At 45.0% G+C, this 25,659-nt stretch overlaps 1 protein-coding gene across 6 annotated transcripts in view; it reads left to right on the top strand.

Moving 5' to 3' along the window:
• Positions 1-25,659, top strand: part of FRMD4A (FERM domain containing 4A) — a 451,440-nt gene that overhangs the window by 372,934 nt on the left and 52,847 nt on the right. For all 6 annotated transcript variants that reach the window (XM_039357562.1, XM_039357563.1, XM_039357560.1 and 3 more), the window contains exons 8-13: positions 62-145; positions 3,241-3,306; positions 6,789-6,846; positions 7,322-7,408; positions 17,685-17,761; positions 25,497-25,635. In XM_039357562.1, coding sequence (XP_039213496.1) covers positions 62-145; positions 3,241-3,306; positions 6,789-6,846; positions 7,322-7,408; positions 17,685-17,761; positions 25,497-25,635 — 511 coding nt within the window. The remainder of the gene's footprint in view (positions 1-61; positions 146-3,240; positions 3,307-6,788; positions 6,847-7,321; positions 7,409-17,684; positions 17,762-25,496; positions 25,636-25,659) is intronic.

Here is a 25,659-nt window from a genome sequence, read left to right as displayed (position 1 = left end):
TAATGTCCTTAAAAATTGGATTTCTTTCTCTTCCCCCCCCCTTCCCCCTTCTCTTTTTCAGCAATGAAACTGTAAGGACGGACTTGAAGAAGTTGCCAGCGCTTCCAACTCAAGCCCTTAAGGAGCACCCATCTCTGGCTTACTGGTAAGTATTTGACTTATCTTTAATAAGATCTGCCCTCTGACTTTCTCTACTGAACACCGCACTGATGGCGGTTTCTCTGAAAAGTTGATTTGCCTTATGAGACAAGGGTTTGTTAATTGACTGAGATTGGTACGAAATTTGTCTCTGCGGCATTCGACAAAAGCAGCTTCGACATCAACCCTTCACTTACCATAGCAATTAAAACAAAGACGTATGGTTCATAATTAAAATGAACAGTTAAAACCCGCCGTTACAACCCACTACAAAACAGATGGGTTTGAAGGAACTTTTACCCTTCCCAGATTATTTACCAAGTGGCTTTTAACGAGAATGGAATGGAGTGGAGTGGAGTGGAATGGAATGGAATGGAATAGAATAGAATAGAATAGAATAGAATAGAATAGAATAGAATAGAATAGAATAGAATAGAATAGATATTGGAATATAGAAATAGAACAGAACAGAATAGAATAGGAGTAGAGTAGGATAGGATATTGGAAAGAATAGAATAGAATAGAATAGAATAGAATAGAATAGAATAGAATAGCTATTGGAAAGAATGGAATAGAATAGAATAGAATTCCATCCGTTGCTTCTTGTCCTGCCTTCAGGTGCTTGGCAGAATAGCTTGACTGCCTCTTCTTTGTGGCAGCCCCTGAGATATTGGAACACTGCTATCCTGTCATGTTGCTTCATCCTATGTCTGTAACCAGAGCGAGGGCCATTCTACCCCCTTGCCCGCTGGGCATTGTGCACATACTACCCACGTTCTCCAGGACAAGAAGCCAGGAGGTTGATGGGGAGTTTTGCAAATGCTCTGCCCTATGAATAATCTTCGGGCTTTCCTCCTCCTCCTGCTAGGCTGAGCATTAAATCCACTGGCCCATTTGAAGAGATGGAGGCATCCGATTTAAAATGAATGGGGAGTCCTAAGGAAATGCCTCTCAACCGCCTCTTTCATCAGCCCAAATATGAATCTGCTCAGGAAGCGGGGAGAGAGAGAGGCTTTTGCTTTCCACAGTTCGCTTGAGTCTTTCATCCCTTTTTTTTTTTTTTTTTTTGAAGGCTCTTGGCTTCCAGCCCTCTTATCTGCTTCCCCTTTAACTTCTCCAGCATTGTAATTTGATGACAGCAAGGGAATGTGATTTTCATTTTGTGGCTGGGTGATCTTTTATTTATTCTCTCTCTGGCCACCCACTCGTTGGAACTGGCTGACTCCTTTCTCTGCAAAACTGCGCCGGGACAAAAGTCTGGGGAAAGTTCTCTGTGTTTACTCTGTGAAATTCTAGGATGGTCCTTGGGAAAGTTCTCAGAGTCTACAATAGCTTCTGACTTACAGGGCTCCTATGCTTTCCTACATTCTTATTCTTAACGCATTTCTCCCGTCTTCTCTCTGAAAGCTCAAGGCAACTTCTAGAACAGTGTTTCTCAACCTTGACAATTTTAAGGCATGTGGACTTCAACTCCCAGAATTCCACAGCCAGCATTTTTTTTCTCAACCTTGGCGGCTTGAAAAGGAATGGAGTCCGACTCCCAGAATTCCCTAACCATAGACTGGACATCCACAAATTTTCAGGTTGCCAAGGTTTAGAAACACAACACTAGAGGATGGAATCCTCCCCAACATTATTCCCACACCTGTGCCCCTGAAGCAGCTGGAAAAGAGTGGCTGATCCGTAGTTGCTCAGTGATCTGCTTGATCAAGTGGGATTTGATCCTGGTCTCTGCAATCCAGGACCGATGCAAATGTATTCAAATGTGCTCACACCTTCATTCTCACAAGGGACTGAAATGTGCAGGGAGGGAGGGAGGGAGGGAGGGAAGAGAATGGGAATGGGAATGGGGAAGGGAGGGAGGGAGGGAAGAGAAAGGGAATGAGGGAGGGAGGGAGGGAGAGAGGGAGGGAAGAGAAAGGGAGTGGGAATGGGAATGGGAATGGGAATGGGGAAGGGAGGGAGGGAGGGAAGAGAAAGGGAGTGGGAATGGGAATGGGAATGGGAATGGGGAAGGGAGGGAGGGAGGGAAGAGAAAGGGAGTGGGAATGGGGGAGGGAGGGTGGGAGGGAGGGAGGGAAGAAGGGGAAGGGAAGGAAAGGAAAGGAAGAAGGGGAAGGAAAGGAAAGGAAGAAGAGGAAGGGAGGGGAAGGAAAGGAAAGGAAGAAGGGGAAGGAAAGGAAGAAGGGGAAGGGAAGGAAAGGAAAAGATAGGAAGGGGAAGGAAAGAAAAGGAAGAAGGGGAAGGAAAGGAAAGGGAATGCAACTGTAAATGACAAAAACTATGAGAGAAGGAGGGAAAGGAAAGGAAAGGAAGAAGGGAAAGGAAAGGCACAATGCTGAATACAGATAAAGCCAGTGGATAACCTGAAAGGGATGGAAAAAAAGCAGAGAAGAGCAAGAATATGGGAGCATTGGAGATGGGCAGTGAACAGAAAGGGATTAGCAGAAACAATGAAGAGCAGGAAAATAGCAGAAAATAACAACAATTCTGGAACCTGCTTAGAGTTTGCTTGCTTGAACCCGATTTCTATCCATCATAACGGATGAGAGTATCCAGTCCTTGAACTGAAGATTTACAATATGGTTCCCAATTTATTCTTCTGTGTAAATCTGAATTGTATCTGGGGCTTTTCCCACTCACAAAAAAGCGAACAAACAGCATCTTATTTATATTCAATTACATGACCATGCTCATGCTAAGATACTTTGTGTGATCCATAAGATTTACGCGGTATGAGGATCTTTTTTCTTAACTTAATAGATGCTTTCTCACCTTTTTTTGGCAAGAGAGTGGCACAGGAGAAAATGCAAAGTCAACTTCAAACCTTTTCAAGTATTACATGACCTGGAGCTCACCTCCTTAATTTCTACTTTTGTGTAGCTAATGTTTTTATTTTATAAAAGGAAAGCACTTTTTTAATGGAAGAATATATTCTAGGACAGCTGGCGTTGTTTTCCTTGCTTTCCATTTTGTTATCTATATAGAGATCTTTGAGATTTATTGACTTGATTGCTGAGGAGATGGTTCTCCTACTCTGGAACGCCATCATACTTTTTCAACCCTGCCTGCTAAATTAATTTCTGTTTCTCTTTTTCCAAGTGAGGATCGAGTGATTGAGCATTACAAGAAGCTGAATGGACAGACAAGAGGCCAAGCTATCGTCAAGTAAGTCAAAAACAGGAATTCCAGACACAGAAAATTTTGGCCAGTGTGCATTCAAAATCTCGTTGTGACTTCAGTCTCTTTCATAACATATTTGGCTTCAAAGCAGCGATGTCCAAAGTAGGATCTGGGAAACTGTGTTTCTTCCTTAAAATTAATATCAGTAACAATGGAGACCCTCTTAAAATATGACCCTCTTAAAAGCTGGCATTCCAGATTTTTAGGTCCAAACCAGGTTTTCAGGTGCACGTGGGTTATATCCCAAAGTGTATATATCCCTTATGTGATGCACAAGCATTTAATTTGTTCCCTAAAATTTAACTCTTTGCAGTATACAATTATAGGTTCATCATAGCTTGTAGAAAGAATTCCATGAAGGCAGAAACGACTTCAAATCTGCTTTAAGGGTTGGTGTTTTTTTTTTTCTTCAGGCTCTTTCATTTTCCATGTAGGTAGTCCTCAACTTGCGACCACAATTGAGCCCAAAATTTCTGTTACTAAGTGAAACATTTTTTAAGTGAATTCTGCCCCATTTTACGACTTTTCCTGCCATAGTTGTTAAGTGAATCACTGCAGTTGATAAGTTAATAACACGGTTGTTAAGTGAATCTGGCTTCCCCCATTGACTTTGCTTGTCAGAGGGTCGCAAAAAGAGATAATATGACCCCGGGATAGTGCAAACCGTCATAAATAAGAGTCAATTGCCAAGCATCTGAATTTTGATCACGTGACCATGGAAATGCTGCAAGGGCTGTAAGCGTGGAAAATGCTAAAAAGACACTTTATTCAGTGCCGTTGTAACTTCGAACGGTCACTAAATGAACTATTGTAAGTCAAGGACTCTCTGTATTTACTTCCTCTGGATGAGGTGAGCCAAAATAAATAGGCCAGTAAAAAAAAAGATAAGAAGGGAAGAACTGGGGGGGTCTCACTTCCTTTATTGAAGTTTGCAAAGCACCAGCCCCCTCCCAAAAGCCTCAGAGGCCCTAATCTTATGTTATCAACTACAAGCTAAGACGATAAAAACAATAAAGCACTGCTCTAGCCATTCATATTTATGTCCCAACATCAGACTGAAGCCCCTATAATTCCAGAGATAGGCAACCTTGGCACTTTTTTGACTCGTGGACTTCAACTCCCAGAATTCCTGAGCCAGCCACGCTGAGGGGAAAGGGAGAGGTTTCCAAGCTGAGCCATGCTGGCTCAGGAATTCTGGGAATTGAAGTCCATGAGTCATAAAAGAGCCAAGGTTGCCTACCCCTGCCCTATATCATAGAGTATAAGTTGTATACCCCTGCCCTATATCATAGAGTATAAGCCTAACCCAGGGGTAGGCAACCTTGGCTCTTTTATGACTCGTGGACTTCAACTCCCAGAATTCCTGAGCCAGCCATACTGAGGGGAAAGGGAGAGGTTTCCAAGCTGAGCCATGCTGGCTCAGGAATTCTGGGAGTTGAAGTCCATGAGTCATAAAACAGCCAAGATGGCCTACCCCTGGCCTAACCTATTTTTCAACGCTTGCCCTTGCAGAAGTCTCTGGAGATTCTCAGTCATCCAAGTCACAGTTGTCCCAAAGGTGCTTTTTTTTTCAGGAGGCACCTGGACTTTCTTGTTTTCTCTTTGAAGACGTTTCGCTTCTCATCCAAGAAGCTTCTTCAGCTCTGGCTGGACGGTGGGACATGAAGCTTCCTGGATGAGAAGAGAAATGTCTTAAAAAAAAAAACAAGAAAGTCCAGGTGCCTCCTGAAAAAAACCACCTTTGGATCATTTGCAGAAGCTGATGTCTCTGCTCGTGAAATTATTTGTGTATCCGCATTCCTGGGCAGGGTGCTCCATTATGAAATAAAAAACAAATAAACAAGAAAATCCAGTTGCCTTTTTGAAAAAGCACCTTTGGGACAACCACCAACCGGGTGACTGAGAATCTCCACAGACATTTAAGACTTGTGGACAAATTACAGCCATGATGGGTTAGACAATTAGAGTTACATCGCCAAGCAGAAACAGAGTAAAATCATTGATGGGTTAAACCAGAGATAGGCAACCTTGGCTCTTTTATGACTCGTGGACTTCAACTCCCAGAATTCCTGAGCCAGCCATGCTGAGGGGAAAGGGAGAGGTTTCCAAGCTGAGCCATGCTGGCTCAGGAATTCTGGGAGCTGAAGTCCACGAGTCATAAAGCGGCCTAGGCCTAGGCCAGAGGTAGGCACCCTTGGCTCTTCTATGACTCGTGGACTTCAACTCCCAGAATTCCTGAGCCAGCCACGCTGAGGGGAAAGTGAGAGGTTTCCAAGCTGAGCCATGCTGGCTCAGGAATTCTGGGAGTTGAAGTCCACGAGTCATAAAACAGCCAAGATGGCCTACCCCTGGCCTAACTATTTTTCAACGCTTGCCCTTGCAGAAGTCTCTGGAGATTCTCAGTCATCCAAGTCACAGTTGTCCCAAAGGTGCTTTTTTTTTCAGGAGGCACCTGGACTTTCTTGTTTTCTCTTTGAAGACGTTTCGCTTCTCATCCAAGAAGCTTCTTCAGCTCTGGCTGGACGGTGGGACATGAAGCTTCCTGGATGAGAAGAGAAATGTCTTAAAAAAAAAAACAAGAAAGTCCAAAAACACCTTTGGATCATTTGCAGAAGCTGATGTCTCTGCTCGTGAAATTATTTGTGTATCCGCATTCCTGGGCAGGGTGCTCCATTAGCCAAAATCACCTGCAACCTTCAGTTAAATTCATGCTTTGTTTTTTATTTAACGTTGAGTTTTTCCACCTTAGGCTGCTCATGGAAAGTTATTTTGTACTGTCCTAATATTCCTTGACCGACGGGGTTCACAGCAGCCCCTCTGCCAGAAAGTGTGGGGTGGACAATCCCACCTGGGGTGAGACAATTCCTCAGGTAGCCTGGATCCATGTCATAAGAGGTTTTGTAAATCAGGGGTCCCCAACCCCCGGTCTGTGGACCAGTACCGGTCCGTGGTATGCCAGCAACCAGTCTACAAAAACAAGCAAAGCCCCATCCATGGGATGCAGGCAACACACAAAACCACACACTCTCCGGTCCGCGGAAAAACCTTTCTCCACGAAACCAGTCCCTGGTGGCCAAAAGGTTGGGGACCTTTGTTGTAGGTAATAACCTTGTATTGGACCCAGAAGCAAGCTGGCCACTAATAACAGCTCACACAGCTGTGGTGTGACATGGATCACACACCAGGGACCCCTGAAACTGTCCATGCATCTGTGTTCTGCCCCCATTGAAGCTTTTGGATACTCTCCAAGGGTGGCCCCATGTAGAGTGCACGGCGTTGGATTATATAAGTAAAGCATTATGATGTTTAAAGTGACATGAATTCAAATTTTGGGAGAGTTTAAAAGATGCAAGGTTGGGTTTCAAAGTTGGGTCTCAAAAGACTGCCAAGGTGTCAATATGCTGTTTTGCATAACTCCCGTGCTGTTTGCGTCTTTGATCTCATTTTTCTTATGTTTCTTTTCCTAGTTATATGAGCATTGTAGAGTCCCTCCCAACCTATGGAGTACATTATTATGCAGTCAAGGTGGGTGCGCTCTGAAAAAAATAATTTAATTCATTAATGGGTTGACCCTGAGCAAGGACAATTGAAATTATTATTCTGTATTTACATGTGGTTCTATTCTGAAGAGTCTGACTGTTTTGGGTTAAGACAGGGGTAGGCAACCTTGGCTCTTTTATGACTCGTGGACTTCAACTCCCAGAATTCCTGAGCCAGCCATGCTGAGGGGAAAGGGAGAGTTTCTAAGCTGAGCCATGCAGGCTCAGGAATTCTGGGAGTTGAAGTCCACGAGTCATAAAAGAGCCAAGGTTGCCTACCCCTGTTTATACCATTTCAGACAAAACCTCCAGTGTTGGAGCAGTTACAACTTCTGAAGACAACTGGTTCCAATGATTAATTGTTCTCACTGTCAGGAAATTGCTCCTCAGTCCTAAGTTAAATAGTAATAGTAAAAAGTAAAAGAGTAAGTCATTTATTCTGTTTCTCCCCAACTTTCTAGGATAAGCAGGGAATTCCGTGGTGGTTAGGACTCAGCTACAAAGGCATCTTCCAATATGACTATCACGACAAAGTGAAGCCAAGGAAGGTAAGCTATATCCTATGACGAAATGTTGCAAGTCAAGTGTGAACTCATTTTGATTTACAGAATTGTTGAAGATCTCCGGGAAGCCATATAAATCTTCGGCCAAGGACCTAAGCAGCTGCCCTTTACTTCCCCTTGTAGAACTTCTTTCTCAGAGATTAGCTCCAGCCTCAGTCCTGAGCGATTCAACAATGCCCCATCAATATGGATGACCCACCACCATCTGAATACAGAATATAGAGCTGGAAGGGATCTTGGAGGTCTTCTAGTCCAACCCCCTGCTCAGGCAGGAAAAAGTATACCATTTCAGACCAATGGTTGTCCAATCTCTTCTTAAAAACTTCTAGTGTTGGAGCATTCGCAGTTTCTGGAGGCAGGTTGTTCCACCAATTAATTGTTCTCACTGTCAGGAAGTTTCTCCTTAGTTCTAGATTGCTTCTTGATTAGTTTCCATCCATTGCTTCTTGTCCTGCCTTCGGGTGCTTTGGAGAATAGCTTGACTCCCTCTTCTTTGTGGCAGCCCCTGAGATACTGGAAGACTGCTATCATGTCCCCCCTCGTCCTTCTCTTCATTAAACTAGACATACCCAATTCCAGCAACCGTTCCTTAATATGTTATAGCCTCCAGCCCCCTGATCATCTCTATTGCACTTCTTTGCACACTTTCCGAAGTTTTGGTCACCAAAACTTTTTGTTGCTTTTTTTTTAGAATATGGTGACCAAAACTGGATGCAGTATTCCAAGTGTGGTCTTAACAAGGCGTTATAAATTGGTTATATTATAAAATCTGTAAATACTGTAGTTGTCAACAGGAGCTTACTTGAAGCTTATCATTTCTTTTCTCTTGTAAGAAGGGAAGGGGAACCTGCAGCTACCTGCAGATCAAGAACAATAAGTACCTGCTTCAGGCAGTTTATGGAGAGCTGATAAAAGCTGCGTTAGAAATACAGTTCCTGACTGGAAGCTGCAGATGAATGCAAGAAGATAAAGCAGCGAGGCTGAAAACCCAGGGACCAGCTCCTCCTCAGGTTAGCTAGGCTTTGAGTCTTGAGAGATTGAGCCACACGTATTCACCTTTCTGTCACTGGAGTGTTTGCACATGGCTCTAAGGTGGTTTTGTGCATTCCTGTTCGCAGAAGTTCACTCTAGATTTCTGCTGGAGGAACCACAGTGGAGACATGAACAGAACAGAATGCCAGTGTTGGAAGAGACCTTGGAGGTCTTCTAGTCCAACCCCCTGCTCAGGCAGGAAACCCTATACAATTTCAGACAAGTAGCTGTCCAGTCTCTTCTTAAAAACCTCCAGTGTTGGAGCACCCACAACTTCTGGAGGCAGGTTGTTCCACTGGTTAATTGTCCTCACTGTTAGGAAGTTTTTCCTTAATTCCAGGTTGCTTCTCTCCTTGATCAGTTTCAATCTATTGTTTCTTGTCTTGCCTTCTGGTGCTTTAGAGAATAGCTTGACCCCCTCCTCTTTGTGGCAGCCTCTAGAATAGGAATAGAAGAGAACAGAAGAGAACAGAAGAGAATAGAATGCAGGATGGGATGGAATAGAGCAGAACAGAACAGAATAGAATAGAATAGAGCTGGAAGGGTCCTTGGGGGTCTTCTAGTCCAGGGCTTTTCAACCAGTGGTACAGGTACCACTTGTGGTACATTGGCACCTGGCAGGTGGTACGCGACCATCCTAGAAAAGTGGTAGTGGGGGAGGGGAATGAGCTGAACCGGTGGCAGCACCACACAAGCCTGAGGAGAGATGGCTGGAGCTGCAGGGCTGCCAGGGCTCAGCGGAAGCGCCAGGATCAGTGCTGCTTTCCAGCTGATTGGCGCTTCTTTGGGGCTGTCAGGGCTCAGTGGAAGTGCCAGGATCAGTGCCAGGCTCCAGCTGGAGCTCAGTGTTGATCCTGGTGCTTCTATTGAGCCCTGAAGAAGCACCAATCAACTGGAAAGCCGCACTGAACCTGGCGCATCTGCTGAGCCCAGAAGAAGCGCCGATCAGCTGGAATGTTGCAGCCTCTCCAGGGTCTTGTGATTTACATTCAGATGCTTAGCAACTGATTCATATTTATGACGGTCACAGTATCCCAGGGTCATGTGAAGTGACCAAAACCTGCTGCAACCACCCAGCAGATGGGGGGAATAAAAACCAACCCCCTCCCCCATCCCTGCTGCCAATCCTCAACAGAAATGCTCACAACAATGAAAACCTCAGACAGGAGGAAAAGCACCCCGGGTGGGCAGGCAGGTGTCTTGCTCGGCTGTGGCTTGGGGGGTTGCACTTTTTTCAGTGCCATTGTAACTTTGAACAGTCACTAAGCGAACTGTTGTAAGTTGAGGACTACCAGTACTTTATCACTCTTTTCCTTTTTTTTTTTGTCATCATGTTTTTGACACCTTGCTAGGCGACTGGTGGTCCTCGGATGTTGCCATATCCTAAAAGTGGTCCAATGGGTGAAAAGGTTGAAAAGCCCTGTTCTAGTCCAGCTCCCTGCTCAAGTGACTGTCTAGCCTCTTCTTAAAAAGCGCAACATTTCTGTTGCTGAGCAAGACGGGTTCAGTGAGTTTTGCCCCATGTTACGACCTTGCTTGCCACCGTTAAGTGAATCACTGCAGCTGTTAAGTAAGTAGCACGGTTGTTAAGTGGCTTCCCTGTTGACTTGGCTTGTTCAGAAGGTTGCAAAAGAGGATCGTGTGACCTTGGGACATAGCATCTGAATTTTGATCACGTGACCACAGGGGTGCTGCAATGGTCATTAGTGTGAAAAACAGTCGTAAGTTGAGGACTGCCTGTACTTAAACCTAAGCAACCTTCTGGAATGGTTCAACTGAGAGCCATCAAAGGAGTTCGATGTTTGAGCAAAGATTTGAAATCCAAATTAAGTTGCCAAGTTAGTTCCCATACCTGCTTCCCCTTCCATGTTCAGTTTAGCTACCTTAACGCCACAAAATGGAGACCTTTTGGGTCAAGCTCAACTCCTAATGGCTACATGGTCAAGGTGACAACATGAGGTACCTTTGGGTTTTTTCCTATTTTCTGGTCTCTGTTGTCGTTAGAACACTTGGAACAATTTTTTAATTGCCAAGAGTTTGCTTTTGTGTACTTGCTTTAAACGCTAAGCCATATTGATCCTAAGACATGCCGAAACTTTTAATAGGGTGGAAAAAATCTCTAATGGCTTTGAGTCAGTCGGTTCAATTTATTACATTGGGCTCAGAAATGAGACTTTGTGGGGGGGGGCAGTATCTTGTGTCCATCAGGACAGGATTCAGCAGTCCATCTGTACCTTTTGAAGACAGCAAAATCCCCATTCTGGACAGAGAGGAATGCTGGTTTGAAAGAGGGGTCAAAAGGCCATCTATGTTAAAACTGAGCAGCCCTCTCTCAACAGAGAGGGAGGGATACGACATCATCTATCTCCAGGCTACAACACAGTCCTTTCAGCAGTCCCAAGAAGGCTCCACAGCTATTTGCACTCTGATCCAGGTGACCCTGAGGACACAGATAAACCCCCAAGTGGCCTCAATGACTCTCAGAGAACTAATGACCAGATGGCTGCTAAGGAATAAAATATAAATCTTCTCCTCTTTCTCATCTTCTAATTTTTCTTGCTTTCTCATCTCTCCTGTTACCTTCTCCTGTTGGTATCTTATGATTTATCACTTGTTTCTACCTTATGATTGTGATTATATCTTATGATTCATGATCAATGACATCACTTTGTTGCTTGTATGTACGCTAGAGCTATTCTATTCTATTCTGTTCTGTTCTGTTCTACTCTATTCTATTCTAATATAGTATAGAAGAGAAGAGAAGAGAATTCAGCATTCTATTCTATTCTATATTCTATTCTGCATTCTGTTCTAATCTAATCTGTTCTGTTCTGTTCTGTTCTACTTTCCAATATTCTATTCTATTCTATTCTATTCTATTCTATATTCTGTTCTGCATTCTGTTCTAATCTAATCTGTTCTGTTCTGTTCTACTTTCCAATATTCTATTCTGTTCTTTTTCTGTTCTGTTCTATTCTATATTCTATTCTGCATTCTAGTCTATTCTGTTCTTTTTCTGTTCTGGTTTACTTTCCAATATTCTATTCTATTCTATTCTATTCTATTCTATTCTATTCTATTCTATTCTATATTCTATTCTAATCTAATCTATTCCTGTTCTGTTCTGTTCTACTTTCCAATATTCTATTCTAGAATAGAATAGAACAGAATATTCTATATTCTATTCTGCATTCTATTCTAATCTATTCTGTTCTGTTCTATTTTCCAATATTCTATCTACTCTATTCTATTTCTATTTCTATATCCTTCCATTCCTCACCATTCAGCCAGAACCAAAGAAGCTTCTTGGATGAGAAGTTTAAAAAAAACACACACACAAGGAAGTCCAGTTGCCTTTTGAAAAGCATCTTTGGGACACAGGAGAAAAGTTCCCAGAGGCAAAACTAGCACTGTGCATGCTTAGACGATAATTAGCAAAGTGTCCTTCAATACAGTGTTTGATAGAGCTTTTCCTGTTTCAAGAACTCTTCTCAAGTGAGCGGTTTCATATATTTAGCCAATGATGGTCTCAAAGAAAACGGATGAGCAAATGATTACCCATCATGTCTAGAAACTAGGAACGGCTTATCCTCTATGGATTTCTTTAATTGGCTTTAAAATTGTCCTGTTTTGGCCAAATGTGAACTTCAGCTTGCTCAAAGTGGGTAGATAATGGGTGCCACCCTGAACTGACCCTCCCTTCTTCTGACCTCTACACATTTAGCCAGAAATCCAGTAGAAAATCTCTTTGCCCGATTCCAAGACGAGCTTTACCCGCATAACTGGGAACCCCGTTTTAATAGTTTATTCAGAGATCTACTGTTCAAGCGCAGAGTATCATGGCACTGATCTAACCACATCTGGAGCCCAGACAGATGTATTTACACAAACAAACCAGGCAGAAGATCCAACTCTTGCTTTCCCCCATGTGGTAGAGCTCAATCCTTAAGCATTTTGTAAAGATTGCCCAAGATTAGGACACTGTGTTCTCGTGCTGAGTTCCTAGTGGACAGGTGGCCACATCAGATAAACCACAACTAAGATCACTGCTGGTGTCCTTCCCAAAAGGCTTGTCGCAGAGAAGAAACCCTTGATTACAGAGGGATGACAGTTTTCTGACCACTTCCTGGTTGTGTAACCCAGAGAGCTGGCCTGCTCCAGTTTGGGTTTCTAATTTTATGAGATGACAGGGAGGAGAAAGTGATCCCAGGTCTGTGTCTGGGAATCTTGTCATAGGTTTAAAAGAGGCTGAATCGGTCCAGCTCGTGAGCTACTGAATCAGACAGAACAGTACAGAACTGTCTCCCAGTCAGTGGAAGAGAATATCTGTGAACCGTGGGCTCCTTTGTGGTCTCTTGGGGACGTTTGATGACCTAACTAGGTAACATCATCAGTGCACTCCTTATTTTGTCCACTATTTACCTTAAAGATTCAGAATAAAACTGTGTCAGGTATTTTTTTAAAAAAAATGGTTTGGATGGGCCTTTCACGGTATGCCGCACTTCATTATTCAGGTAATTAAATACTGAATAAATGAGGTGGAGAGCCTGTGTGGTGGGGGAGGAGACAATTACATTGGAAAGCTATAGATGTATTAAATAATGTTACATTAGGCAGTGCGTAATTGGTAATGTAATAAAAAAAATCTATCAAAATAGTCAGGTTATTTATGTTGATATAGAACAGTGGTTCTCAACCTTTCTAATGGCGTGACCCCATAATACAGTTCCCCATGTTGTGGTGACCCCCCCAAGTGGGTATGGCCACCAATAAGAGGGAGTAGGACAGCTGGGGAAAAGGGAAAAAAATGGCAGACAGCATGGTTTGGCGACCCCCATGAAATGGTCGTTTGACCCCAAATGGGGTCCTGACCCACAGGTTGAGAACCACTAATATAGAAGCAAATGCAACTGAAGCAATTTCTAATAGTGAACCCTTCCACAAGCTCTTTCTGATCACTTTCATTATTTCTTCTTCTTCTTCTTCTTCTTCTTCTTCTTCTTCTTCTTCTTCTTCTTCTTCTTTCTTCTTCTTCTTCTTCTTCTTCTTCTTCTTCTTCCTCTTCCTCTTCCTCTTCCTCTTCTTCTTGTTCACCTCCTCCTCCTCCTTCTTCTCCTTCTCCTCCTCCTCCATTTTCATGCTCATTCAGTCTCACCCTTGTCCACGTGTTTCAATTTTTTTTCAAGGGCCTTTGGGACAGAGAAGGGAATCTGCTAATGATAGCCTAGCAAGAAAGATTGTTTTTCCCTCTGGCTTGTGACTACAGAGCAGAAGGTTGTTTAGTGGCTTTATTGTATTGCAATTAAGAGCAAACTGTAGCAACAATTGCAAACATCTGGATTTCTCTCCGGAAAGCAGGCCCTGTATTCTGCACGGCAGGAGAGATCACAAAGACCTCCCCACTCTGTTTCTTGCCTTCTGCTTCCCTGTTTCTCACACACCGAAACTGGAAACTTTTCCAGGGCAAAACCTCTTGCGTGTTTTGAATTCCAGGGACCTCGCAGTAAGAAAGAGCAACAGGGAGCTACCTTTGTGGTTAGATTTGATCAGATCCTCTCTTCTGAGCGAGCTGAGCAGTGCCAAACCACCCTTGTGTTTTGGAAAAATTTAAATGATTTAATCTCCTACTCCATTCCAATATTTTCTCCAATATGAACTGAAGCAGCAGTTAGTTTGGATTGCTGGCTTTAGACGTCTTCTTAGGGGATGGATGATTTCAGCTCTGAGAAAGATAGGATTAATGGACGCCAGATGCTGGAGAATTCCCGGGAAGAAAGTCCCAATCAGGGTTTTCATTTGACCTTTCAGACATGACTGAAATAAATAAAATGTAAATCATGAAATAAAAAACAAACAAACAAGAAAATCCAGTTGCCTTTTTGAAAAAGCACCTTTGGGACAACCACGAACCGGGTGACTGAGAATCTCCACAGACATTTAAGACTTGTGGACAAATTACAGCCATGATGGGTTAGATCAGCGGTTCTCAACCTATGGGTCGCGACCCCATTTGGGGTTGATCGACCATTTTTCGGGGGTCGCCAAAGAAGGCGATCCGCCATTTTCCCCCCTCAGGGGGCGCCACCGCGCATGCGTGCTGCGCATGGGGGTGCCGCCGCGCATGCGTGCTGCGCATGGGGGCGCTGCCGCACATGTGTGCCGCGCATGTGGGGCGCCACCACGCATGCGTGCCGCGCCGCGCATGCGCAGAACGTTTGTGTGACGGGGGTCGCCGTCACACAAACGTTGAGAACCACTGGGTTAGATAATTAGAGTTACATCGCCAAGCAGAAACAGAGTAAAATCATTGATGGGTTAAACCAGAGGTAGGCAACCTTGGCTCTTTTATGACTCGTGGACTTCAACTCCCAGAATTCCTGAGCCAGCCATGCTGAGGGGAAAGGGAGGTTTCCAAGCTGAGCCATGCTGGCTCAGGAATTCTGGGAGTTGAAGTTCACGAGTCAGAAAGCGGCCTAGGCCTAGACCGGGGGTAGGCAACCTTAGCTCTTTTATGACTTGTGGACTTCAACTCCCAGAATTCCTGAGCCAGCATGGCTCAGCTTGGAAACCTCTCCCTTTCCCCTCAGCAGGGCTGGCTCAGGAATTCTGGGAGTCGAAGTCCATGAGTCATAAAAGAGCCAAGGTTGCCTGCCCCTGGGTTAAACATTTTCAAACAGCAGTTAAAAAGCCACTGAAATGGAAACTGCCTATTTAGCAGGATGGCCTGTTGGGTTCTTCCTTGCCTAACTCATCCTACGGGTAGTAGGGAATGGCAGTTGTAGAAAAGGCGAAATGGGAAGGAGGAGGAAGAGGAGAAGGAGGAGGAGAACTGTGGGATCCTTGATGCTGAGTTTACTTGTTTTCTTGCAGATGCTTCATTGCCCAACTAGGTTTCAACCAGAATAGAGCTGGAAGGGACCTTGGAGGTCTTCTATTCTACCCCCCTGCTCAAGCAGGAGATCCTAAACTATTTCAGACAAGTGGGTGTCTAGTCTCTTCATAAAAGCCTCCAGTGATGGAGCACCCACCATTTCTGGAGGCAAGCTGTTCCACTGGTTAATTGTCCCCACTGTCAGGAAGTTTCTCCTTTATTCTAGGCTGCTTCTCTTTTTGATCAGTTTCCAACCATCGTTTCTTGTCCTTCCCCTCTGGTGCTTTGGAAAATAAGTTGACCCCTTCCTCTTTGCGGCAGTCCCGTAAATACTGGAATATTGCTATCACGTCCCCCCGTAGTCCTTCTTTTCTCTAGACTGGCCATACCCAATTCCTGCAGCCATTCTTCATGTTTTAGTCTCCAGGCCTTTCATCATCTTAGTTGCTCTTCTCTGCATTTTTTCCAAAGTCTCAACATTTTTTTTGTAATGTGGTGACCAAAACTGGATGCAGTATTCCAGGTGTGGCCTTACTAAGGCTTTATAAAGCAGTATTAATACTTCACATGATCTTGATTCTATGCCTCTGTTTATGCAACCCAGGATTGTGTTAGTGGTTTTGGCGGCTGCTGCACACAGCTGGCTCATGTTTAAGTGATTGTCCGCTAGCGTAGGACTCCAAGGTAACATGATCAACAACATCATTAGTGCTAGAAGGGAAGGTGTCAATTAGGCTGTACTTTACTGAGTTGGCAGTTTTTTGACTGTGGAATTGTTTACTGCTTGGTGTTGATTCTCTGCTTATCTGGGTGTTGATTGCTGAGCAGGAGGTATTTTGGTTTTTTGTTTCCCTTTTGGCTTTTTGATTGTCTCTTTTGAATGGTATGTAGATCTTGTTTATATCTCTGTGTCTCTGTTGATGGGAGATCTGTCTGAATGCCAGGCTTCCAGGAATTCACTAGGGTTTTTTGCATTTAGCTTGTGTCTAGGAACACCAAGGACACCCTCCACAATTCAACATGGAGCTCCGAATATTCTCTTCTACGGGTATTCTCTTGCATTAGGAAGGCCTGTCATAAGAAGGAGAACCCCCGTGTCCTTGCTATGTTGTGTATCTCACCATCCAAGGCCACTCTTAGGGGAACCATCTGCTTGTTTTCTTCTGGAGGGTTTTTTGAAGATTTGTGGACTTCAGCTCCCAGAATTCCCCAGCAAATCATCCTAAATTCAGAGAACCCGGCTTTCTGGCTGATGGGGGGAGGGAATCACTTAGCGCCTGGATGGGAGACCATGAGGAAACCCTCAAAATGACAGGCTTGATTGGGAACTCAAAGAGGGGGGGGGAGGAAGGAAGGAAGGAAGGAAGGAAGGAAGGAAGGAAGGAAGGAAGGAAGGAAGGAAGGAAGGAAGGAAGACTGGTATAGTTAAGGAAGATGATAGAGAGAGAAAGGGATAGATGAAAGAAGGGAGAAAGGAAGAAAGAAAGAATGAAAGAAAGAGAAAGAGAAAGAAAGGAGGGAGATTAAAGAAGGAAGAAAGAGAGAAAGAAAGAAAGAAGAGAAAGAACGAAAGAAAAGAGAAAAAGAAAAAGAAAGAAAGAAGGAAGGAAGACTGGTGTAGTTAAGGAAGATGATAGATGATAGAGAGGTAAAGGGATAGATGAAAGAAGGGAGAAAGAAAGAAAGAAAGAAAGAAAGAAAGAAAGAAAGAAAGAAAGAAAGAAAGAAAGAAAGAAAGAAAGAAAGAAAGAAAGAATAGATTAAGCCACTTTCCACGGGGAGCCAGAAAAACTGCGAAGCGCCGAGGTCCTTAGAAACCGAGATGGAGATTTTACTTAAGTGCTGGATTTTTTTTTTCACCGTAACCGCCCAAAGCAAACTCTGGCGATACACGCGTGTTGCCTTTTCCCGGGTGTTCCGAGAGCCGACAAAATGCTCGGAGCATTTTTCCTTTATTGCGAAGCACCGTCAAAAGGGGATTTGGGCTCCAGGCACGGAGGAAGGGGCCGGGTTCTCCCCCTCTGGGTCTCCCCGTGGGAAACCCCCGCGCGGAGCCCCTCCGTGGGGGGCGCAAGACCGCGGAGCCGGGGCAGAAGGAAGCTGGCTCCTTCCTTGCCGTTCCTCCGCCCGGAGAAAGCCGGCGGGAGAGCCCGAAGCGCTGCGGAGGGAGGCGGGGAAGGAGCGCTCGCTCGCTCGGCCGCCCGCCCACCGGCCCGCGTGGGAACGGCTCCCAGGCTCCCCCCGCAAAGGGGCCGGCCCCGCCTGGCCCTGCCCGCCTCTCCGGAGCGCCGCGCAACCGGGGCAGGGCAGGACAAGGGCGGCCCCATCTCAGCCCGCTTCTTTCTCTCCCCCGCGCAGATCTTCCAATGGCGCCAGCTGGAGAACCTTTACTTCCGCGAGAAGAAGTTTTCCGTGGAGGTGCATGACCCACGCAGGTAAGAAGAAGCCGGCCGGAAGGGGGCACGACCGGCAGCGGGTGGGAAGGGCAGCAGCAGGGGCGGCCGGACCATCCAGGCATCGCTGGGAAAGCCTCCGTGCATTTCACGCGTGGGGCTGCGCAAATCCCCGGAGGGTGGAGTGGGGTGGGGTGGTTCGTCTCGCCGCCAAATCAAGCCACGAAGCCCGAGAGAGGGAGAAGGCGCGGAGAAAGGAAGAGCTTCGGGGTCGGTGAACAGCCCCGGGGAAAACAGTCCGGGCAGCGTGGCCCGCGGGCGCCCGGTTGCAAATGGATTTTTCCCCCCAAAGCCATCTCTAATCTCGGGCAATTGCTGGCATTCCTTCAAGGTGACTGGAGTGTATTCCGGGGCAAAGCCTTCAGGACGCTAATCCTGGGCTAGCTCAGCTATGGGGACGGATTTAAGCCTCTCCCGAGAATTTCCAGACCATATTTTATGCCCTCTGCTGCAATTGTGGAATCGTTTGTGCTGACCGAACAATGGGCAGGATGAGTTTCAGTCCTAATAGTTGTGACACCCTAAATGCATTTTATTTAAACCTGGTAATCTTCCACAAGTACCTTCAATCCTGTGGTCCCCACCCTGTATGCATTTGTTTTTTTTAATAAAAAAAGCATTTTGAACATTAATTAACATTGATGCAGAAGCATTATTACTATGTGTTCTTAAAGCCATGTGCCCTTTACTTTTAATTTAAGTGCTGTTATTTAGGATGTGTTATTATTGCATCGTGCCCTTTTATTTCGGTTCTAGTTTTTATTCTTCATCAGTGCTTGCTTTCTGTCCAGATAACATAAACAGCAAGTCCATTCTTGGCCAGCGGAATTAGATAATGCAATAAAAACGGATTTATTTATTTTTTTTGCAGTCATGACTTTGGTGTTGGCACTTTCTTCCAAATTGTTAACAGGTAGTCCTCGACTTACAATCAGAATGGAGTTCAAACTTTCTGTCACTAAGCAAGAGAGTTGTTGAAGTGCATTTTGTCTCATTTTTACTGTTGTTAAGTGAAACCCTCCAGTCGCTAAGTTAGTAACACAGTCGTTAAGTGAATCCGGTTTCCCCATGGACTTTCCTTGACCTCTCTGATCCCGGGACACTGCGACCGTCATAAGTATGAGTCAGTTGCCAAGCATCTGAATTTTGATGCCGCAACGGACGTAAGAGTGGAAAACGGTCGTGTCAGTTTTTTTCCACTGCGGTTGTAACTTTGAAGGGTCACTAAGTGAATGTTGTAAGTCAAGGACTAGCTGTACAAGGTCTCTCCCCCCCCCCCCCCGTTTAAGTAGCCACTTATATGACAGGTATCCCATCTTTGGTGCAAACCGATTCATAAGCATAAAATCTCCTGTGAAAATTTTAAGAATTGCCTCTCTGAGCCGGCCAGGGGGACATCGGCTTCAGTGTTGGCACCCAGAACTTTTTCTGTTGTTTTTCAGCCCCCCCCCCCCCCCAAAAGAGGCATTATTATGTGTGACTTGTGTGGCTGTGCTTATTCTTGGCCGTCTGTCAACTTATAATGCCTTTCACAGCTGCTGGTGTGTGAACTGGGGCATCCCGTATTGGTGTGGCCTAAGATTTCTGCAACAGGCTCGGGATTAAAACTATGAGAAGCGATTGTTGCAGATCCGGTGCGCTTTTAATTACATTCTTGTTGTGAGTGACGCTCCGTTCCTCCAAAATGTTGAGCTTGGCCCGAATCCACGCGGAAACATTCCTGTGCAATCCCGGTTGAATGAACAAGGGTAGAGAAAGGACAGGCTAGTTTCAACAAACTCAGCCTCCCTTTGGTGATCCAGGCCTGTCCATCTGGGCTTTTTTGGGGGAAAGGATTTGCTTTTGACTTTGGTTTTTTTTTCTCAACTCTTTGAGATTTTCCGGTGTCCTCCCACGGAAGGACTAAACCAGTGGTGGCGAACCTACGGCACGTGTGCCAGAGGGGGCACTCAGAGCCCTCTCTGTGGGCACATGTGCCGTCACCCCAGCCCTGCTTTCCCTACAGCCCCCTCCTCACCAGCATCCCCCCCCCCCGGAGGAAAGTCATTCCTGGGCGCAGCCCACCTGGAGCAGTAGGACCAAGCTGGGCAGCGGGGACAAAACTCTGCTCATGCCCCATCACACGCAGATGATGCGGAGGGCATGGCCGTCACGGCGCTACTGGACCGCCTGGGTGATCTACAGCGGGCCATGGAGGCGGTGGGTGGCCCTGCGGAGGGGCAGGTGGGGTGGGGGCTGTTTTGGGGCACTCGGTCCCTAAAAGGTTTGCCATCGCTGAGCTAAACTCATCCAGTCCTGCTTGGCTAACCGTGCTTGAATTGATCCCACTGCCTATTATCTTCTACTAGTGGACTTCAACTCCCAGAATTCCTGAGCCAGCCATGCTGAGGGGAAAGGGAGAGGTTTCCAAGCTGAGCCATGCTGGCTCAGGAATTCTGGGAGTTGAAGTCCACGAGTCATAAAAGAGCCAAGGTTGCCTATCCCTACCCTATATCATAGAGTATAAGTTGTATACCCCTGCCCTATATCATAGAGTATAAGCCTAACCCAGGGGTAGGCAACCTTGGCTCTTTTATGACTCGGGAGTTGGGGAAAGGGAGAGGTTTCCAAGCTGAGCCATGCTGGCTCAGGAATTCTGGGAGTTGAAGTCCACGAGTTATAAAAGAGCCAAGGTTGCCTACCCCTGTCCTAGTAGATTACAGGTACTCCTCGGCTTACAGCTATAATTGGGACCAGAGTTTCCATTGCTAATCAAGGCAGCTGTTAAGTGAATCATGCCCAACTACACGTGGTCCTCGACTTATGACCACAGTCGAGCCCCAAATTTCTTGTGCTAAGCGAGGCCTTTGTTAAATGAGGTTGCCCTGTTTTATGACCTTTCTTGCCACCATTATTAAGCAAATCGCTGCAACCTGTTGTTGTACTGCAGGCCACTTTAGCTGACTGTGTTCAGCAGGTCAGCGGTTCAAATCTCACCGGCTCAAGGTTGACTTAGCCTTCCATCCTTCCGGGGTAGGTAAAATGAGGACCCAGATTGTTGGGGGCAATGTAAATATATGTATACATTGCTTACTGGTGTACACCGCTTAGAGAGTGCTTGCACTTAAAGCGGTATATAAGTCTCATAAATAAATAAATAAACCTGGTTGTTAAGTGAATGAGCAACGTGGTTGTCAAATGAATCTGGCTTCCCAGATTTGACTTTGCTGGTCAGAAGGTCGCAAAAGGGGGATCACGTGACCCCTGGGAGGCTGCGACTGTCATAAATGCAAATCAATGGCCAAGAGTCTGAATTTTGATCACGGGACCCGTGGGGAAGCTTCAACAGTCGTTAACTGTGAAAAACGGTCATGTCACTTTTTTTTCAGTCCTGTTCTAACTTCAAAAGGTCAGTAAACGAACTGTTGTAAGTTGAGGGTTACCTTTTATGACCATTTTGGCCACAGTTATTAAACCGATCGCTGCAGTCATTAAGTAAATCAGACGGTCGTTAAATAAGTCTGTTTCCCCCCCCCCACTGACTTTGCTCGTTAAATAGTTGGCTGGGAAGGGGGCAAATGGCAATCACATAACTCTGGGACACCGCAACCATTATAAATACTTGCTGGTTGCCAAGTGCCCATTCACTGACCACTTGACCAGGGGGATGCTGCGACCGTCGTAAGTGCAAGTTGTGAGCCGCTTTTTTTCAGTCTCATTGTAACTTCAGGCGGTCGTTAAATGAGTTATAAGTTGAGCATTGGATGAAGTCCGGATGAAATCAGGTGAATTTCACAACCCCTGGATTTTGGCAGAGTAAGAATTCAGCATTTAGGTTTTTGGTTCCTTCCATCTCCTCCTGTAGGAAAAAGAGTTATGCAAATGAACAAGGTGTAGGGGCTCATTTGCATGCATTAATCAGCTCATTTTTCTTGGAAGATGGTATATTTACCTTGGCACAGCAATTTTTCACCTTCCTTTTAAAACTCGTCTTCTAACTCCCGTTTTATGAACCTGTAATCCCTTCATTCGAGAGAACTGGATGGAGCTGAGCATTTACTGGCTGGATGCCCTTCCCGACGCCTATGCAGAGTTCACAGCAGATACTTTCTCGTGAATGTGTCCCAGGATGAAGTTACAGGATCCGATCTGGGTCAGTCCCTGGGCCCAGAGGTTTCGTCTTCCAAGCTTTCGTAGTCATGTTGGAGCCCATCCCCAGAGAACTTCTCTCTAGCAGAGTGTGTGCTGTTGTGTGTGTGGTGTTTATAGTGCCTGTTGTATATGGCTTTTACCAATCGACCTCTAAAAAGCCACTTACAACAGGCACTATAAACAGACAGAACAGCACACCCACACACTCCACTCTGCTAGAGAGAAGTTCCCTGAAGATGGAGTCCGAAACCCAGATTGGATCTAGCAGATATTCTGTCTTTGCGCCCCCCCCCCAGACAGAAACATCTGCCACTATCTGGGATTGAACTCTCAACCTTCTGAATGGGAGGCAAGCGTCTTCACCCCTAGGCCACCACTCTGCTCTTAAGAGCCATCCTCTGACTTTTGTAAATTGGATGCAGTATTTCTCAAACTTAGCAACTTTTAAGATGGTGGACTTCAACTCCTGGGAATCCCCCAGCCCTGGCTGAGAGATTCTGGGAGTTGAAGTCCGCTCATCTTATAGTTTCCTGCCTGAGCAGGGGGTTGGACTAGATGACCTACAAGGTCCCTTCCAACATCATCATCATCATCATCATTATTATTATTATTATTATTATTATTTACTAACCTTGAGAAACGCTGCTTTCTCAGTTTGCATTTAGCAATTTGGAGATCCTGATTTACTTTCACTTAATCATCTTGGGTGGTGGCTTTTTAAAACCCATAAGACCTTTTTGGAAAGTGTGGCAAGTACATCATCTTCGAGATGGTTGTAGCTAAATTTATTTGGGACAGCCAGATTCCTTTCAATAAGAATTCCAAAAATGTCACCCTCCGTGCTATTGGCCAGTGAATTCACTTGAAAGAAAACATACAAGGCAGATGAGAGGGAATCGCTTAAGCCGAGCTTCGTGTTGATGCTTAAGGTGCTTAAGGCTCCCGAGTTGTGTTACTTTTCTTGCCTTGGAAACAAGCAAACAATTCATGTGGCATGCTCCGTGCTGTTTGAGGTGGCTTGGTTTTCAATTTCCCCATCTCGGTGGATTTTATTCGGCTGGGAAAACAGACACCTGGATAGGAACTGACTTTTAAAAGAGCATTATGTAGGAATTAAATTGAACCCATTGTCCACATTGGGAGGGGGGAAACAAAGAATACTCCAATGCTCATTAATGCATCCATCAAATTACAGGTAGTTCTCGACTTACGACCACAATTGAGCTCAAAAGTTTTTTTGTTGCTAACTGAGACATTTGTTCAGTGAGTTTTGCCCCTTTTATGATCTTTTTTTTGCCACAATTGTTAAGTGAATCACTGCAGTTGTTAAGTGAATATGGCTTCCCCCTTGACTTTGCTTATCAGAAGGTCGCAAAAGGGGATCACGTGACCCCAGGACACGGCGACCGTCATAAGTACAAGTCAGTTGCCAAGTGTCGGAATTTTGATCCTGTGACCGCAGGGATGGCTGCAATGGTCATCAGTGTGAAAAACGGTCATAAGTCACTTTTATCAGTGCCATTGTAACTTTGAATGGTCACTAAATGAACTGTTGTAAGTCAAGGACTACCTGTATAACTAGGAAAAGATATAGTCACCTTCAAACTGATGTCAGTTCCTGTCCGTCACAAAAAAAATTCCTAAACTGTTTGAATTTCTACTTTATATCATGCACTATTAGAAATTTACCCCTTAGATCAGCCACACTGGGAAATTAAGTTTTTGGGGAGTTTATTATAGCTTAGCAGGAATACCTTGAGCAAGAATTTTTCTTCCATTTAAAGGGTGTAATTCACAAAAGCCAGTGATATTTATCAGCAAAGCAATTTCTGAGTTTGGCAAACTTCACAATGTTAGATATTCAAAACAACAGTGTTTCCTTTTGGGGAAAGGCAACAACTTTATTCAGCTACCACAATAATAACCCAAAACATAGTCTGCTTAGAATCTTGGAATTTTCCATGTCATTTCATTGATCCAGTAAAAAAAAAAAAATCCATATTCCATGTCAAGAAGCCATTTAATTGTGCAGAATTTTAAATTTCCGCCTTGCTTTTTAATACCAAATTATATTAACATCAACATAGAAGGTGTTGACATAATTAATCCAATAACTAAAAAAGAAAAAGATTAGCCACGGTGTAACTGCCAACTAGGAAATCTAGATCCAGCAGGAACATAGTTAAGATTCTAGGCTTTTAGCCAAAAGAGATGGTATTTTAAGATGAATTGCTTAATGACTGCCAGTTGGAAGTCATGCAATCCCAACCATGCTGTTTTTAGGTATGGCCTGTTATTAAAATTATCTCTAGCAAAGTTTTTCCATATAGATGCATAAAAGGAGAGAGAGCAAGAAGGATCTAGGAGCAAATCCTTAGGGCAGACATGTCAAACTCGCGACGTCTAGTAACTTTTTCCCCATTGCTGGCAATGAGATGGGCGTGGTTTCCTCATGACGTGTCCAGCCCGCAGGCCGGCAGTTTGGCACCCCTGTCTTAGGGCAGTGGTTCTCAACCTTTTTAATGCCGTGACCCCCAACTGGTCGTAAGTCGAGGACTACTCAACCGGTCGTAAGTCGAGGACTACTCAACTGGTGCAGCACCGTTTGCAGAATGGGACTTTTGGCGGGCTCAGCAGGGCAGAGACAGCCTGGACAATTCCTATTGGCTTTTGAAAGCCAATAGAATTAGACTCTATTCAAGAGAGTCTATTCTATTGGCTTTCAAAAGCCAATAGAATAAAAGGGAGTAGCACAGCTAAGGAAAAGGGGGAAAAAAATGGCAGACTGCGTTGTTTGGCGACCCCCGTGAAATGGTCGTTCGACCCAAAATGGGGTCCCGACCCACAAGTTAAGAACCACTGTCTTAGGGGAAATGAATGCCCTTAAAGTTAATGCAGGCATTCCTCGCCTTACGACCGCAATTGAGCTCAAAATTTCAACTGCAAAGCGGGACGGTTGTTAAGTGAATTTTGCCCCCTTTTACGACCTTCCTCGCCACAGTTGTTACGTGAATCACTGCAGTTACTAAGTTAGTCAGAGGGTTGTTAAGTGAATTCAGCTTCCTCCGTTGACTTGGCTAGTCAAAAGTCGCAAAAGGTGATCACGTGACCCCAGGATGCTGCGACCGTCATAAATAGGGACCTGTTGCCAAGGGTCTCAACTTTGTTCACGTGACCATGGGGAATGTGCCACAGTCGTAAGTATGAAAAATGGTCACAGGTCACTTTTTTCAGTGACATCGTAACTAAATGAACTATTGTAAGCAAGCAAAATGATGTCCTACAGCAGGGATAGGCAACCTTGGCTCTTTTATGACTCGTGGACTTCAATTCCCAGAATTCCTGAGCCAGCCATGCTGAGGGGAAAGGGAGAGGTTTCCAAGCTGAGCCATGCTGGTTCAGGAATTCTGGGAGTTGAAGTCCACAACTCATGAAGGGGCCAAAGTTTCCCCATGCTGGCTCAGGAATTCTGGGAGTTGAAGTCCACGAGTCATAAAAGAGCCAAGGTTGCCTACCCCTGTTCTACAGTAAGAAAAATGCATAAGTCACTTTCTCCTTTGACGCTGCTCTTTTCCTGTCCATCTAGAGCATCAGTGACCAGGAGGACTTTCGGACATAGTGGAATTGCTGTACATACGTGGTATGCCTGCCCTGCCTTGATCAAGTCCATCTGGGCTATGGCCATTAGTCAACATCAATTTTACCTGGACAGGAAGCAGAGCAAGGTAAGCACCATAAGCTGCAGAGGG

Source organism: Crotalus tigris, unplaced genomic scaffold, assembly GCF_016545835.1.
Source record: "Crotalus tigris isolate CLP2741 ecotype Arizona unplaced genomic scaffold, ASM1654583v1 scf7180000018925.3142382, whole genome shotgun sequence".
NCBI lineage: Eukaryota > Metazoa > Chordata > Lepidosauria > Squamata > Viperidae > Crotalus > Crotalus tigris.
Note: the sequence above shows the minus strand (reverse complement) of the source record. Positions and strands in the feature narration are given on the sequence as shown.